The sequence below is a fragment of the Rhinolophus ferrumequinum genome, chromosome 15 (assembly GCF_004115265.2).
Source record: "Rhinolophus ferrumequinum isolate MPI-CBG mRhiFer1 chromosome 15, mRhiFer1_v1.p, whole genome shotgun sequence".
Taxonomy (NCBI): Eukaryota; Metazoa; Chordata; class Mammalia; order Chiroptera; family Rhinolophidae; genus Rhinolophus; species Rhinolophus ferrumequinum.
The window spans coordinates 34,182,326-34,199,770 of NC_046298.1; the positions used below are offsets into that span (position 1 = coordinate 34,182,326).

At 46.8% G+C, this 17,445-nt stretch overlaps 1 protein-coding gene across 4 annotated transcripts; it reads right to left on the reverse strand.

Moving 5' to 3' along the window:
- Positions 1 to 904: 904 nt before the first annotated feature.
- On the reverse strand, positions 905 to 17,306 carry SLC7A9 (solute carrier family 7 member 9). Of its 4 annotated transcripts, XM_033128929.1 has the most exons (14): positions 17,289 to 17,306; positions 16,551 to 16,637; positions 15,805 to 15,917; positions 13,618 to 13,765; positions 13,098 to 13,340; positions 12,563 to 12,688; positions 12,241 to 12,340; positions 11,415 to 11,459; positions 10,782 to 10,905; positions 9,846 to 9,949; positions 4,757 to 4,853; positions 3,695 to 3,844; positions 2,572 to 2,746; positions 905 to 1,568 (listed from the first exon to the last, which is right to left on the reverse strand). In XM_033128929.1, the coding sequence occupies exons 3-14, from the start codon at positions 15,889 to 15,891 to the stop codon at positions 1,507 to 1,509; spliced, it is 1,461 nt and encodes a 486-aa protein (XP_032984820.1). In that variant the 5' UTR covers positions 15,892 to 15,917; positions 16,551 to 16,637; positions 17,289 to 17,306; the 3' UTR covers positions 905 to 1,506. The 4 variants fall into 4 exon arrangements, with proteins under 4 accessions (XP_032984820.1, XP_032984819.1, XP_032984821.1 ...); XM_033128928.1 differs by lacking the exon at positions 17,289 to 17,306 and having other exon boundaries at positions 16,551 to 16,867; XM_033128930.1 differs by lacking the exon at positions 17,289 to 17,306 and having other exon boundaries at positions 15,805 to 15,954; positions 16,551 to 16,631.
- Between the last annotated feature and the right edge of the window lie 139 nt (positions 17,307 to 17,445).

The following is a 17,445-nucleotide window of genomic DNA, read 5'->3' on the forward strand; positions in this document are numbered from 1 at the left end:
ACAGGTCAGACGACTGCCCTCCGGTGGGAGGACGTGGGGTCTAGCCTGGACAGCTGCCAGGGGCACATCCTTGCTGCTGCCATGACTCCTTTGGGTGGACTGGCAGGTGTCAGATTGGCACGTGAAATATGGTGGTGACTTTCCTTTCTCTTGGCTAAACTGGGCAGGCTCTTCAGAAAATAGGAAGTTCTCATGTCTTTGCTCGCAAAGGTTTTGACTCTGCAGAGCTCTTCTACGTAATGTCCTCATCAGGTGTCAGTTTCCGTGGGTACAGCCTTGGGGGTTGGAGGCCAGGCCTCCTGAGTGGCACTGGCTTTCCCTGTGGTTGTTTACACTCACTTGTATTTAGTTTCTTGTAAAACATAGCAAATAATAGCAAGTAATAGAGCCACGCAAATATGTTTCCCATATAGATGGTGGGCGGCCGTGCTCTCAAAGATGTGATGCTCACTATCTTGTGTGGTTCACAGACGGCTAACTGAAAGGATTAGGAGAGGATAGCTATACCTTACACTGCTCTTCATTTCTTTTTTCAGACGTTTATATTTACTATTTGAAGTTCTGAATAACATTTTGTAGGACATAGGACACTGACTTGTGAAATGTAAACATTTACTAATCGGTTTTTGTTGTGTTAATATGTACCGATTTCATGTTTTGGGGAAATTTCTGAAATGCCAGGTAAAAGTACTTCTGTTTCTGTGCTTCTAAAATCGCTCACATACTTAGTTATGTGGTGTCTTTTGCAGTGTATCAATAAAATCACAGTGTTTCACAGAAATGTTACTTTTTGCATATTTTTAGACAGGATTGTCCCTAAGTGCCAAATGCAAAATAGAATTTATTCCCCATGCGTTCTGGTTTGACCACAATGCCAGTGACGGCTGCTGGGGAGCCTGTGACACCGACCACTGATTGCTGTGTCCCTTGTGGTTCCGGACGAGCCCGACGGTCTGCTTTGCAGCGGGGGCCTCCCCACTCAGCCGGGATGGACCTCCCTGCACATCCCAGGCTAAATATGGGGATGCCAAGACTTTGGGGAGGAGGGACGGGGAAGTGGTAAAACATCTGTACTTTCATATCTTAAAAGTCTATTTCAATCAAAGCAAAAGTTTATACAAAAGCAATTTTATATAAAAAAAACTACGTATGCCTTTTGGATCACTGAGTTTAACGAATACCCTTTATTTAAGTAGGTGTGATGTGCCCCTTGTTAAAGAGTCGCCGTCATAATGGTAGTGGTTTTCATTCAGCCCTTCCCCGGCCGTCAGCCTCCTGTTAGGTCACATCTGCGCCTGTTAACTTAGCAAACACCATCACTGCACCTATCTAGAAGCTCCTCCCAACCCCCTAGAGAATTGAGGATATCTAAAAGTACTAATATCGTAAACATCTGAATACATTTTTTTCCTTAAGAAAAACATCAGGAAGAAATAACTACAAATACTGCTTACAAAAATAAAGTCATCACAGCTTGGACTGGGCCACCGGTGAACGAGCTTGTTACTATGGAGCTTCCTCTGATGGGACAACTTCCATGAGCATCTGAAGGTGCATGGTGATAGGCTCTGGAGTGAAAATCCATCAGAAAGTGCAGTTAGGACACTGTAATTAAATTAACTTCACCCTGCTTATCGGCGAACGGTGAGATATTGTTATTATTAGGTTAGTACAAAATACTTGCGATTTTTGCAATTATTTTTAACTTTTTAAACCGCAATTACTTTTGCACCAACCTAGTACTTCATGGCGGTGTGTCCCCTGTTAGAGCCCGGGCGCTCCGGGGACGCGGCGACGCGGCGGTGGGAGGCGGTCAGAACCACCTCGGCATCTACAGTGGTTCTTTGGGTATAAGTTATTTCCCAGGAAAGCACTAGGAACCTACGAACTATTTTATTGCCACCAAACAATTTATAGGAAAGATATGAATGACTCAGTTATACGTATATATTTACCCCTGACCAAGAGTTGAATATTTAGAGAGTCCCTTTAATATACTTTGGGCACCGCTTTTTCAAAGTGAAAGTGGCTATGTACCTAAACTTTCAAACAACTGTCTTCAAGTAGATGAGGAACCAGGATGGTGGAGTGGAAAGCAAGCGCTGTGGCTGTGGCCTCAGAAGGGGCGGACCCTCATCCCAACTCGGTCACTTTCTGGGTGTCCCTGGGTTGCTGCTGTGAGCCTCTCACATGATGTCTGTGTATCCGGCAAAAGAAAACGGTCGGATGCACAACAGGGGGAATATGCTTACCACTACTGAACCCCAAAAGGGTTACGATGGTAAATTGTATGTTACGTGTGTTTTACAATTCAAAAAAGGAAAATGAGGCTCCCCTTCCTGCTTGTGTCAGTAATTGACGTGAACAAAGGAGGAGGCCCCAGGTGGAGCCCAGAGGTGTCACCCTGAGGGTAAGGAGCCGGGTATCCTTGCCAAGAGGAGGTGAAACTTGTGAGCTGTCCGAGACCCTGCGCTAAGGAAGTCTTGGTGGAATCAGGACAGATGTGGTTGCAGGATGCCGGGCGTGTCGGCGCTACCCCAGTAGCAGAATTGTCCCTCTGGTGATACTTACTTGAGATTTTCTGAGCCCATCCAAACTTATAGTGGACAAAAAGGAAGTAAAATATAATGCCGCTCAGCATAAATAACACACAGTAGAGATACTCCAACGCAGGTTCACTGATGATTGGGGCCAAAACCAAAAACAGGGACACAAGAATCACCAAGATGGGGATGAAAATGGGCACCTGTGGGCAAAACAACCTGGTGTTATGATTTGACCATGTGCCTTTGTTTTCTGTTAGCAATTTTTCATTCAAGACCAAAACATGGGTATATAAAGAAGAATGTAATGAACTCAAGGTACCCTCCTCCAATTGCAGTAATATTTAAGTAATTTTGCCAATCTTACATTGTCTACTCTGCCTTCTTTTGTTCTTTTCCCTAGATTATTAAGAAAATGCCCAAACTTTGTCCCACTTTACCTGTATCATAGTCAGTATACATCTCTAACTGAAGAGGACGTGATTTTTTAACATGTTCATTCCCTCCCCCCCCTTTTTTTTTTATCTTGTCATGGATTTGTTGTAGGAATTTGTCCTGTACAATGTCTTAATTCTAATTTTGCCTGGTAACGTGCTCCTCTAGCCCTCATATTTCCTATAAGCTGGTGGCTAGACCTGGAGGCAAGAACACGTCCGGTTGGAGCTGTACACTTCCTTTTGTATCACGTCCCGAGGCATTTAAGGTCTCACTGTCCCACTTTTGAATCTCTGAGGCCAATCAGTGTGTTCCGGGGTGGGAGGGACGCCACACAGACTGCAGATGTGACTGAGTGGTCGCGTGCCCAGGAATGAGCCTGCGGCCACAGTTCAGAAGTCCCCGTAAGTGTATGAAAAGTATATGTTTGATAGATACTAGAATGGTACTAGAACGGTCCATACAGCTAGCTCTGGCTAGAGAGACAGGTCACAGGTATTCTTCAGAACTTAATAAATTAGTCATTAAATGGCTAATGGTTCATAAACTATAATATGAAATGAATCGAGGAGCAAACCTCACTCTAAAGGAGGATATTCAAGAGAAGAGGAGAGTCAGGGTGGAAATAGCATGCCCCTAGAATTGGCAATAGTTACCTCTATCTAATTCAGTTCAAAAAAGCAAAGCACTTGGGACATTTGGGGCACTAAACCTACCTTGATAGGCCTTTCCAGTTCTTTCCTCGTGAACCTCATCACAATTAGTCCTAGAACCGTCAAGCCATAAAAGAGCCATGCAGCAAAACTGAAGTAGTTGACTAACGAGTTGATATCACCGGGAATGATATAAATAATTGCTATGATACCCTAGTAGAAAGAAGAATAAATTCTTAGGTCATTAGTACATAAAAACATTTCTATCACAGAAGACTGAAAAAGCAGTTTTTCCTGTGGGTAAACACTTCAGCATGAAAGAAACCCCATTATATTTGGGGTTTAACCAGACTTTGGCTGAGATAGGCATTCTATTTGAGGCCTGATGGAAAGGAATTGGAAGATTTGTGCTTCTCTGAAGTAGCGATTTTAAGCAGGGGAAAAGGGAGTCATCACGGGAAAGGGCCCTGGCTTATGAAAGTCAAGCTGTCTGGGTCTGGTCTTGACCTGCATTGGCTGCACCTTGTAACTCTTAAGGGCCTTGCAATTCTGGGTCTGTTCCCTCATCGTCAGAGGGAGGAGGCTGACAGAGTAGTGATTCTCCTCTGGAGGTGAAAGGAGGAATCTGGCCCTGAGGCTGGTGTGGACAGCCCGGAAGTGCCCAAGACGGGCGCACACAACCAGGGACTGTCCCTCTGACAACATCCCATTAGAAGATGTCAAAGGGCAGTTACTACACAAGGATCCCGTGACTTCTAAATGATTGGACCATAATGAGAAGCTCTTGTCAGTAACCACCGTGTAAAACGCCTTCTTCTCTTTTCCCAGAAGCTAGTGGGTTTTTGTAGTTTGTTACCCGGGATCCAGGACATACACATATACATGTAAGAAGTGTAGAAGGTACAGGCTTGGCAGATTCACAGTGTCTCTCGTGAATAAATTAAGAACACAGAGTAGAAGTTAGGTAAATAGTTTGAATTATCTTGGGCTTTTTTTATATACCTGTTTCATGTTGAGGACTAAGGGAACCTGGGTCATCTGGCTTAGCAATACGGCTTTACTTCATCCAAATGGAGGGATCCCCTGCCTTCACGGGGGCGTTTTCATGGTGGAATTCATACTTACATAAAAGATGATGGCAGGAGCTGGAGTCAGGCGCTTGACGCTAATGTAAGAGAGCACTTTCAGCATGTGGCCTTCCCGGCCTGCAACATAAACCAGTCTGAAAAAGCAGTAATACAGAAGTCAGCTGATAAGGGCGTAGGCTGCTGCACCCTCACTGCCCAAGAGAAAGGGACTAAGTTGTGGCCCCGGTGTCTTCAGGTGGGAGACCAGCATCTGGTGTGGGGGGTTGGGGGGCGGGTGAGTTTTGAGTTAGGAGAAGTGAGTGGGGTGATTAGATGTGTCTGAGAGCAATGCATCCTGGTGCCGTGGAGTCACCTAAGAGGGTGGGGGAAGGGTGGGGATGGCTTGGGGAGGCCCTTTCAATGAGGAGATACCTGATCTGAGACCTGAAAGTTATGCAAGAAACAAATGTAAAAAGTAGTCCAGGGCCAGTGGACCCCAGTGCTTGGAGCACCTGACACAAGCAAACACAGACGTGTCTGCACTTCCTATGTCCAAGCTGTACAGAATTTCCATATGAAAAAAAAAATCAATTTGAAAAGAGAATCAGCAGGTGCAAACAAGTAGTCTAGTTCCTCCAAGAACCCCTCATGGTTCAGTAATCTGAAAAACTATGTTTAGAATGTTAGAGAAAAAGGGAAGAGCTAAAGAATCCCACCCCCAAAGTTACTGTAATTAAAAATTTAATCAACAACAAATAAATTAGATACAAGTAGAAAAATATATTAGAAGCTGGATCTGAATACAGAGCATAGTGAAATGAAAAATATGGGCAGGAAATTAATGGGAGAAACAGGAAGAAGCTCAAATACATTGAATGGGGTAAGGAAGGAAAGTTCAAAGAAGAGCAGGGAGCTTTTACAGAATTGAAAAACTCAGCCTTCAAATTGAGTCCCATTCTAGAAAAATGAAAGTACCCAGATATAAATATTATAGTGGAAAGAAAAAAACAAAAAATTTAAAGCTAGTGAATTTAAAAGATTACAAAATTAGGACAATAGCAGACATTTCATGAGAAATCATTTTTTCAGTCATGAAGGAAATGGATTTTCAGATTAGAATTTTGTATAACTAAGCTACCATTCAAGACTACTGGTCAAGTAAATACATTTTTAGATAAACAAGAGCTATAAGACATTGACTATTCTCTAATCCTCATTGGAAACTATTAAAAAGTTCACAACAAAAAAAAAACTGAACTCAGAAGTTGTTGATTGACGAAGCAACATTAAGGAAACAGCAGTAACACATGTTGGTATGTGTGTAAGTATTGGATTTTTCATTTTTGTCATGATGAACTTTTTTTAGAGGGATGGGTTTATAGACAAGGTGTTGCTGGGACACTAGGCGATAGGAAAGGGACGGCCTGAGGGGGAAGAGAACTGAGATACTGATGCACTATTACGTATTCACGTGAAATTTTAAGGGTAATTGTTAAAAGAATAGAAATACAACTTCCACATCAGCAGAAGAAAAAAAGGAATAAAGGTAATTGGATGGGTAATAAGTCAGAATAAGATTTTTTTAAAAAGGCAAGAAAACACAAAAGAATGTGGTAGAAGTTACTCCAGCTGTAGCAGTAGTCACCTTAGATGTGATCTGATTCAGCTTGCCCGGCTACAGGCTTGGGTGGGATTTGTTGAAAGAGACACAAGCCACAGCCTGATAACACTGAGAAGCTGAAGCTGAAACGGATGGGACATGTTACCAAAAATAGCAGCCTAAAGACAGCTGATTAAGCAATATCAATATCAGACAAAAACACTTCAGGCAAGAAGAGGGGGAGTTCCTCCTGAAAAGGGCTACAGTACCAAGAAGATAATAAAAAACAGGCAAAAATCTGTATGAGTGGAAGATACCCGCTTCATGATAAAGAATCTAGAAGTTAATAGAATACGCGTCATTTTCAAGACTGTAGGAAACATAAAAATTGCAGTAAGCCACAAGGGAAGTCTTAAAATTCCAAAGAAACGATAGCATAAAGAGCACACACACTCACTACAATACAACAAAATTAGAAGCCAGGAATACAAAGGCCAAAAAGGCCCATCGATTTAAAACTCCATGGACATGGTATTAAGGCAAATTCCCAGAACAAATCAGGGCAAACGGGAGTAGAGGGTTTGCCAGGTGGGGAGACAGAGTCGGACGCTGCTGAAATCATTCTCAATCCCAGCAGTTCACCATAAATCAATATATAAATCCCAGGCTGTCAAAACGCAAGCAGGACTTTTGGAACTGGACAGAATCATTCTAAGTGCATCTGGAATGTTAAACAGGAAGGAGAAACCTAAGGTGAGAGCGCTAGGTCTACCAGATGGTACATTACTGAAGCTGTGAAATGTGTAAGAAGTGTGAAAATAGCACAGAGAAAGACCCATCAGTGAAACAAAGTGAACCAAGTACCCTGGAAATGGGAATGGTGGCATTTCAAACCAGTAGGGGAAAGGGTGGATTTTTCAATAAATACTGGAACAACAGGTACAGGTTTGGGGAAAAAAGTGAGATGTACACCTCGCATCAAAATGCATTCCAGATTGATCAAAGAGCTAAAGTAAAACGCTAGAAGTAGGGGTGGCCGGATAGCTCAGCTGGTTAGAGCACGAGCTCTTAACAACAGAGTTGCTGGTTCAATTGCCGCATGGGATGGTGGGCTGTGTCCCCTGCAACTAGATGGAAAACAGGCGACTGGACTTGGAGTTGAGCTGCGCCCTCCACAACTAGATTGAAGTTGTGGAGGGTTGACTTGGAGCTGATGGGTCCTGGAAAAAACACACCCAAATAAAATAAACTTTTAAAAAACTGCTAGAAATAAACAGGTGGAGTATCCTTGAAAAGGAAAGGGGAAGGTTTATCTATGTGAGATAGAAAACTCAGAAACCAGTAAGCAAAGATCTTAGATTTAACCCCATAGAAATTATATCCAACATAATTCGGTATAGCACAAGTCCAACCCCCAAACTGCGCAAGTACAGAGTTATACAAAAGTAACTGAAAATGGATAACATACCTAAAGAAATATAAAAGATAAACCTATAAAATGTCTAGGATAAAAAACAGGAGAAAATCTTTATGACCTTGGGTTGGGCAAAGGTTCTTGCATATGATACCAAAAGTTTGACATATGAAAAAAATTGATAAACTGAACTTTCTCAAAGTTAAAAACATTGGTGTTTCAAACATACCATTAAGAAAATGAGAAGAGAAGCCACAGATTGGGGGAAAATAGGTGCAAACCGGATACCTGATAAAGGACTTATATCCAGAATATATGAAGAACTTTTACAACTCAATAACAATGGACAAAAGATTTGAGTAGATATTTCATCAGAAGATATGTGATTGCACATGAAAAAAAGCTCAATATCAGCAATCATTAAGGAAATGCAAATTTACAATGATATATTAATACCCACTAGAAATGACTGCAATCAAAAAGACAATACCAAATGTTGGTAAGGATGTGGAGAAACTGGAACTCTCATGCATTGTTTATAGAAATTAAAATGGGACAACCACTTGGAAAACAGTTAAGCAGTCTCTTTAAAAGTTAATCATAAAGTTACTATATGACCCAGAAATTCTATCCCAAGGAATCTGCCCAAGAGAAATGCAAACATATGTCCATTCAAAGACATACATGTGAATGTTCATAGCTGCCTTATTCATAATGGCCCAAACCCAAAACAAAATGTGGTTCATCCGTATAATAGAACACTAGTCATCAATGAAAAGAACTGAACTGATACATGCCATGACACAGATGAAATCCAAAAAAAATAGGCTAAGTGAAAGAAGCCAGATGCAAATGACATACTGTATCATTCCCTTTAGACGAAATGTCTAGAGAAAGCAAAGTTATAGACACAGAAGCAGATCAGTGGTTGCCTAGAGCTGGAGGTGAGAGTGGGGATTAATGGAAGTGTTCTGGAAGTGGATTGTGATGATGTTTGCACAGCTTTATAAATTTATTAAAATCATTGAATTGTGTAATTACAAAGTGAGTTTTATGGTATTTATGCCTCGATAGAGCTGATAAAACTGTGCTTCTATGGATAAATGATCAGAAACTCAAATTCTTTATATTTTAAAAAATACCATTTACAAAGCATTAAAAAATACGAAATATTTTTGGGTAAATCTGACAAAATATGTACAAGAACTGTATACTGAAAACTAAAAAAAATTTTTGAAGGAAATTAAAGGAGACCTAAAGAAATGGAGAGTCCATGTGCCTAGATTGGAAGAACCAGTACTTTCAAATTGCAGTCCTCTCCAAATTGATCTATAGATTTAGCACAGCACTCATCAAAATCCCTGAAGGTTTTTTTTTTTAGAAATAGACAAGTTGATTCTAAAATTAATATATTGAAATGCAAAGAATTTGGCCAAAATATTTTTGGCCACTCAGAATGCTGGACAACTGGGCAAAGACGTGTTCGGGAATGTCGCCCGCAGCAGTGTTGAAGAAAATAACCCCACATCACCCGTGAGTGGACATCCTGTTAAGTTATGCTACGTTGTGAAGTAGATTATGACACCGCTGTGAACTGTCTCTAGACCAGTAGGGTCAAAAGGGTCGGCAGGGCTGGCAAACTCTGCCAGTTCATGTAAATAAGGTTTTAGTGGAACAGAACCACAGCCTTTTGCTGTCAGGCCACGACGACAGAGTTGAGTAGCTGTGGCAGTCACTATGTGGACCTTTAAGGAAAAGTTTGCCAGTCCCTGGTCTAGGTTGTATTAATAGTAACAGAAGTTGTTCAAGAAATATCATTAGGTGAAAAAAAAGTACTAGGGGAAAAGTACTACATGTAAACCAGTGCCTCTCTCCCCCATGTCACCAGACTCTGCCTAGCGCTGGAGTTGGCAGCACTGTTCCCGTGACGAGGAACCTAGGGCCTCAATTCGTGGGGCCAGCCGGGTCCAGGCCAGTGTGCAAGCTTGTCTGCACTTGAGGTTTCCTGCTTGTGCCATGAGGGATGGAGCCCGGCATAGCCCCAAGGAATTGAACCCTGAGACTTGTCTTCCTCAAGTGTGGAATTGGCTCTGGTGCCTCCGTCCCCGAGGGGCAGTGCCAGGGATCCCCTACCTGCCCGCTGTAAAGCAGGTCCCGTTAGCAGCACCGATGGTGGAAAATGCCACAAAGAGTGGAACGATCCAGGAGGCTGGATAGAGAACACGGTCACCAAACGTCTGGTGAAAGAAATGAGAAGAGGCCTGAGGGTCTCGCCGCATCCCCTATGGGTCCCAAGAAAGCCACTGTGCTGTCCCAAGAGGGCCTGGGTCCCCACCCCCTAGATGGGCACAGCCTCTGGCAGAGAACCGCGTGGGAGGGAAACAACTGGGTCTCTCGTCTCCTCTTCAGAGCATCTCAGTATCTCTTGATGTTAACAGAAAGCTCTCATCCACCTGTCATAATTCTTAGTCATCCTAGTATCATTTGGACACCCTGTCTCTCACTAACGTGGCCCCTCACCCAGAATGACCTTATTCTCCCTCCACCACAGCCCCGTGACCTCACCATAACCAAGACTGCATCGCCCCACGCTCGCCCTCCCTGCCACCTCATTGTTTCTAGTTCATTTCCTGTCTTACCCCAACTCCACCAAGCCTCCAGCACGGGGACCCCACCCACTTTTAACACCGCCCCTTATATCCCTCCCTCAAATCCTCACTGCCCTCCTTTCCCAGCTTAAATTCCACAACCCTCTATTACAACTCCCATCAGCGCAACTCCCTCCCTCAGTGATTCCCTTGCCCTCGACGTGTCTGTCAAAACTCCAGCGCTGGTCCAGCTAACATCGTGTGCCCACACCCAGGAGGCTGGTGTGCTGGCAAGTGGAACCTCCCACCTGCTGGCGGCCTTTAACCTCGGGGGTCTTGGGTGCTGCCCTAACCTGGTCACTGTCCCTCTCTCCTAGACAATTGGTTTCGCTCCTCCCCCGTGGGCGTACTCAGCTTGAGCATGTATACTTTGCCTGTTCCCTGCCCACAGAGTGCACAGCTCTGACACCTGGGTACTCACCACAGCCACCGCCTGCGACTGCAGGAGCTCCGTCGCTGTCATCACAGTGAAGTAGGAAACGTTTATGAGGATGTAGCACCCTGTCACCAGAGGGATCCCAATGATGATGGCCAGGGGCAAGTTCCTGGGAGGGGGAGGAACGGGGGACCCAGGGTCAGATCACAGCATCCCTTGAGAGACTCACAGGATTGTTATTTTTGTCCCACCCACCCCACCCACCCCCGCCACCCTTCCACCTGGGGGTTGGGGGACACAGCTGCCCTCCTAGAGGCCCACCCATGCAGGTGGCTTGTGAAGTAGCAAAACCCCAGCGGGGACATGTGACATCTTCAAAGGAGAAAGAACCCTCCCTCTCTCAGACTCCAGGGAAGTAAATTGAATTGTTTTACTTGAATTGTTTATAAAGCAAAAATGAGCCAGAGAAAAAGTTAGAGTTCTTCCTTTCTCTCAGCAACAATTCCACTACCCCCAAACAAAACCAAACTCTTAATGGGTAGAAATGAGCTTACAAAAAAACCACGCAACGTCTGGAAGGGGATCTGGAATGATGGGGGAAGCGGTTTCCCTTTCGCTTGGGAGGAAAGAAATACGCTCGCCTGTCCATTGTCTCCTACCCTGACTCGGCTGTCTCACCTGAAAGGGTTCTTAAGTTCTTCTGTGATATAATTGAGTTGATTCCTAGAGTAAGAAAAGCAGCGTGAGTAATATATGTTGCTAAGATTGTGAAACACAAAATAAAAAATGTCGGCCTCGTTGAAGATTCTCCACCACAGAGAAACTTCTCCTGCAGGAATTCTGGGGTAATTTCCTTCACAGAAATCACCCCCCAGGTGTTTGGGGGGGGGAAAGCAGGGGCCCTACAAATATCTGCACATCCGGCGATTGGTAAGTCTTTGCCCTCCATGGGAATCAAGAGCATTGTCAAGAATTATTGGCAGTCACGAGCCCCCAAGGTGCTTTGAAAAAATGGAAAATTCTTTGTCTGAAAAGAGAGAAACCTGCAGATTCTTTGCACGAGGGAAAGACGAGCCACACTTCCTCATTAAAGGACACGAGCAGATCTCTTCGACTAAACACAGCATTTCCAAGTTGGAAACAGACGTGCTGTTGAACATTCTTGCCTTGCCAAGTGCCTGGACTGCCCTGTCTGCCCCCGGATCGGCTGGGCCTGTGTCTGCTGCAGCCTGTGGCACCGGGCCCCCCACTGTCTGCTCACAGACCACTCTGTTAAGGGCTGGTGCCACATGAGGGACTGAGACAGGGGTAGGTATCTCCGGGGCTCTGGGGTCCGAGGAGGACAGAAGGGTGAGGTGCTTAACGAAAGAGAGATGTGAGGGTGAATTTTAGGGTCCCACCAAACCCCAGAAAGGAAGGAGAAGTCATTGCTCTCCACACGGTTTCAGTTAAGGTGGCCTAAAGAACCCACAACCAGACGTGTGACGTCTTAGGAGCGACTTACCATCCGTCGTATGCCCAGAGTCCATTATAAAATGCCAGACCAATGGCTCCCACGGACAGTTTTGTGCCCTCAAAAGAATTTTCAAAATTCTTTGTATTTCCTGTAATTAAGCCAGACAGTGGATGTCAACTGACCAAAGTGGGACTTTGCATCGTCTTCATGTGAAGAAAGAAGGTATATGACCTCAGGTTATGAAACAAACTCTGAAAAGCGGGGAAACTAAAGTTGAGTTCCTGCCTTAGAGATAGGCTTAGCAGCAAGACCTCCACAGAAAAAGGAGGCCCGTCTGTGTGGCGCCCCCCCGCCCCCCGCAGAAGGTCACCTTGAGCCAGGAGGACCAGTCCGCTGATGATGATGATGGCCACGATCACCAGCTTGGCCGCTGTGAACACGTTCTGGACGTAGCTGCTCAGGCGGACGCTCAGTGCGTTCACCATGGTGATGAGCACTGGAAAGGAGCATTCTGTGTGTGTGGGCTCATACCTACTCCATTCTCCAGGCCCTGTGGGGGCTCCTTCCGATCCCCCCAAACCCCCCATCTCCACCACATTTGTCAGATGCTCCTGATGACGACCTTTGAAATTGGGGGTGACAGCGAAGCAGCCAGGCCCCAGCCCAGCGCTGCCCTGCAGATAGTCTGCGGTTCCCCCTCCCTGACAGTTCCCACCCCCGCGGAGCAGGGGCAGCAAAGGGCGACAGGCTTTGGGCCAAAGCTAGACCCTGCCCCACCTCTCACCTCTCCGCGAGCTCACTCAACTACTTCCTGGGTGTGCAGGAGCTGAGGCCAGAGTGTCCCCACCTCGTCTGTGCCAGGTCTTTTCTGACCCCTGCCCAGGGTGGCAGATTTGGCTACTCACAGATGGCAGCAGCAGCCAGGCATTTAACGACAATCTCAGGAGGCTTGCAGCCTGAGTAGAAGGGCGCAGAAGCGTACTCAGAAAAGCTGAGGCAGATGATGGCGAAGGATGAGGGCTTTATGACGAACAAGCTGGTCCAGGAAAACAGATAGGCAGGGATGGGGCCGAAGGCCTCCATCAGGTAAGGGTATTCACCCCCGGACTTGGTGATCATCGTACCAAGTTCTGCAAAGCACAGAGCACCTGGAACACAGAGAGCAGGGGACCCCAACCCCCTGGTGAGGTGTCGCCCTGCGGGAGAGGGCCCTCCTTCCCTCCGGGGGCCAGGCTCACAGGGGCCACCATGCTGCTTTCTCATTGGGCTACCCTGAGTTCTGGCCATTGGACATTTCAGAGCAGCCCGATTTACACCTATTTATGCGTCAGCATTGGAAGGGACCCCAGCAGCAGAAGCTAGCGCTCAGATAGCCTGGCCCCACGTTCAACAGGAGACTAGGCCAGGGAACAGCGTCTTTATTACCCAGTGTCGCAAGTATCCCACAGGCCGCCCATATGATGAGACAGGGCCCCACGGCTTCCGTGTTGCTGAGCACAGACTTGGGGGAAATGAAGATCCCAGAGCCGATGATAGTGCCCACGATGATGCAGATGCCGCTGAGCAGGCCCACCTCGGATGTGGAGGAAGGAAGAGAAGCGTTAGTATTTAGTGCGGCACTGGCACCGGATCCAGCCCCCTCTTCCCCTCCCTCCGTCCCTCCCTTGGGTGTGGCCCATGTAGCCCCAAGTGAACCCTGCCTTAACCCAGGGGCTTTCACCCTGTGCTGTTGTTGTAGGAGTAACACCAGGGTGCTGTTCCTGGGGCTTTGCTCATACTAAGTCCATGAGTCGGGTATACCACTATCGTACCCATTTTACAGAAGAGAAAATGGAGGCACAGAAAGCTTACGTTCCTGCCCAGGGTTATACAGCCTGTGGGGGTGGACCTGGCTCAGGTCCCATATACCAACACTGCCCTTACCACCCTGGCCAAAAGGACTCAGATGGTAAAAGTTGATTTAGCAAACAGTGCCAACCAAAAAGGCTCTAGGAACGTGCCTATCAGCTAGGCAGAGCAGAGTGAAGCATCCCCCCCACAGCTAAGGGTAACATCAGGGATTGGGTTCCTGGCCAGGGATGTCACGGGGCGGGGTGGGGGTGTGCAACGGAGGCCTCCAGGGACAGAAACACTCGGGGGCTGTGAACTTCCTCTGATGCCATTTTGTAGAGTATGAGCTTCCTATTTACAAGATCCAGCTCAGACACACAACATTTGATTCCATTTCGATGAAGTTCCACAACAAGCAAAACTAAGCAGAGATAGAGCTCAGGGCGGGGGGGCCTCCTGGGAAAGGGATTGCAAGAGGGAACTTTCTGGGGTATCCGTTTGTCAAAACTTATTAAAGTGAACTCAAGATCTGCACATTTCACTGTATGTAAATTATACATGAATCAAGAAAGAAAAACACTTTGAAAGGGAGAAAATGTCTGATTCGCTACTTATAATGTCAGCCCTCAGAAGCCAGTAGCCTGATTTCTGGATTCCCAGGTGAACGCCTTGTGCCCCCTGTCTGGGTAGAGGCTGTGTTTTAGAGCCCAGAGAACAAGACTTGCTACCAAGGGACACACACAATTGAAGGAGGGGTCCCAGGGAGCAGAGTCAGCTTCCATCCTGGCCTCAGGGCTCAGCTTGCCTCCTCTAAGGGCTGGGGTTGGCTCACCAACACCTCGGGGTCCCCGGAATCCTTCCTCCTGCTGAGGTCTGAGTTCGCCCCAAGCCAACTGGGTGTAGGACTCGCCTGGGGTTAGCTCAGTGGTGCTCTTTTCATGCTGAGAGGGAGGGTGTTGCTGCCTATCAGCTGACTCCTGGGGTCCCAAGATCCCAGGCCAACCCACAGTCACGCCCTGCCACCTCCCACGTCAATCCCCCATCCCTCCTCCCTCCATCCTGGTGCTGCCAGGCATGGGAGCTCCTGGAGGCTCCACCCAGCGCTCAGCCCACTCATCCTGTTCACGAAGCCATTCTGATCTTGCTCTGGGGCCCTCTCTCCTCGTGCTGTGAGCCTATAGCCTGTTCCTCCGTGCTCACCGCCTGCAGCCACCATCCACACCTGGGACCAGCGCTGCTCAGTGTGGAGCGTGGAACTCCTTTTGGCCTCTACTCCCCTCCCCCACCCCAATGCCAGCCCCATCTTGCACAGTCTCTCCCCACTTCCGAAGGCTTCAGGCACCTCCAAGTCCAGCCCTTACTGTATTCCAGCTCAGAGGGATCGCCTCTGTCACACCCATATCAAACTCTCCACCCCTGCTAGGCTCACTTAGGCAGGAAGGGGAAGTTTTCATCATTCAAACATCAGAGAGGCAGATATTTGCGGAAGATGCTATAAAGGGGACTCAACCATCACTAGGCCCTCTCTGACCGTCCCTACAGAGGCCAGCAGGCTGAGCAGACACCAGCCCCTCCATGCTTGCCCAGTGCACAGAGGCACACGTGTGCTAACTTTGCAAGACTATGCTGAGCTCACCGGCGAGAGGGAAAGAAGTGCAAAAAACTTGTTCATTTAGATAAGTACTGTACAAATCAGAGTTCAGAGGGCACTTCTCCCCATTGCTTCTCATTAACACACCCCGACTGACCTGGGAAGGGGCTGGTCTGCAAGCACTGTCTTACCTCCTTCTGGAGACTTGTGGTCTTGGGTTCATTACTCTGGGTTGACGTCTCATCTTCTCTCCTTTTTCTCAGGTTTGTCTCCTCCATGTTTACCTCCTGCCAGTTCTAGGAGGCTGCAAGGAGGGCATGGGTCTTGATTCAGCAAATGCTCTAGCAGACAAGATGCAAATGGGAGCTCAGCGAGGGCTCTAACGCACCTGCGTGGTGGACACTGACTCCAAAAGCAGATTATCAGCTATCGTTTCAGGAAAGTGCAGTTTTGACCCCTTAGGGATAATCTTCTCAGTCCCTGGAATAACAATTCATGACCGCTCCTCAGGCCTTGGGAACGGGGGCTCCCCTGCTCTTTTCCAAACCTTCCCCCTTAGGCACAAGCTCCTCTGAGCTCCCAGTCCACAGCAAGGACATGCTTGAAACTCATTCTACCTCCTTGGTTCAACTTCATTTTTTCCCAAGTGAAAAATATTTCACTTCGTAGTACGTATTTCTGGAGTATACTTAGTAGAACCAAGTCCGAGGAAGGAATGCTTTTCTCCTAATTACTTCCCAAGATTAAGGCACATAATAGATCCGCCGTGTAGATGTTTTTCATTGAGTGATGCAAGGAATGAAAACAATTGCTGAGGAAAATCAGTGCAAGGCTTCACTAGCGGACGGTCTCGTCCGTTACCCTTTCTCTAAATAAAGTCCCTCTGCAGTCCCTGGCCGGGAAAGTGACGAGCCGGCCCATCACCCATCGGTCTTACCTTGTTCTTGACCTTGTTGAGCCCAGGGAGTTGTCCATGCAGTTGAGTGCCAGCGTCTGCACGGTCGTGCCCTAGCAATGGCCATATCTTGTGCCCAGGAGTGAAGGAAGCCAGAAGGTACAGAGGTCAACAAAGGTAATTATTAAACACCTTTTTTTCTCTTTAAGCAATGAAGCTTCGATGCACCACACAAAAAGGGTAGGGTCGGGCAACCCAGTTTCTCTTCCAAAAACAATTTTGTTTTGTCCATTTGTATCTAGATCAATTTTTCCCCCCTTAACCAGATGTCCCCAAATCAGCTAACATCCCTTAAGGAGAAATCTCTCTAAAGACTGGAACAAGAGGAAATAAACTTTGGAACCAACTCTTTTATTACTTTAATAGGCTATATTTACAATTCCATCTGGGCAGTACAAACAGGAAGTCCCGTGCTTGTAACTCATCTATCAGGGCAGATGTTTTCTTCCCCAGCCAGGAATTTCCTCCCAGAGGCCTGGTCTGACCAAGCTGGAGGGAGGGTGGCGAGTCCTTCCCATTCACCTTTGCCAGGGATCAGGTTTTGGTCCCACCCAGAAGGCAAGACAGTTTGGAAAATGCGGACACTGCAATGGGGCATCCCACAGATCCTGCTCCATCTGCACCCACACGGCTGCTGCTGTTAGAGTAGCCCAATCCCATGCTCACCACAGTAGAGTGGGAAAGAGGCACAAAATGTCATCAGCTCCACACTCTACTTACCAAACAGGGAAACTGAGACCGTGAGAGGGAAAGCAGCACAGCCAGGCCACAGAGCTCTGGGCCCCACTCGGAGGTCTGGCTCTCTGAGAGGAAGCAGCGGAGGTCCAGATGTGCCCAGAGGGGCTGGGGGCAGACCCCCTTTTCCACGCAAGGTGAC

What these genes read in the sequence shown, in the direction of transcription:
- SLC7A9 (XM_033128929.1), bottom strand. Translation starts at nt 15,891, where the DNA reads ATGGAGGAGACAAACCTGAGAAAAAGGAGAGAAGATGAGACGTCAACC. An exon ending in ACTGGTCCTCCTGGCTCAAG is followed by an intron (nt 12,341 to 12,562) that starts GTGACCTTCTGC and finishes GCTTAATTACAG; the next exon opens with GAAATACAAAGAATTTTGAA. An exon ending in CTCTGGGCATACGACGGATG is followed by an intron (nt 11,460 to 12,240) that starts GTAAGTCGCTCC and finishes TTCTTACTCTAG; the next exon opens with GAATCAACTCAATTATATCA.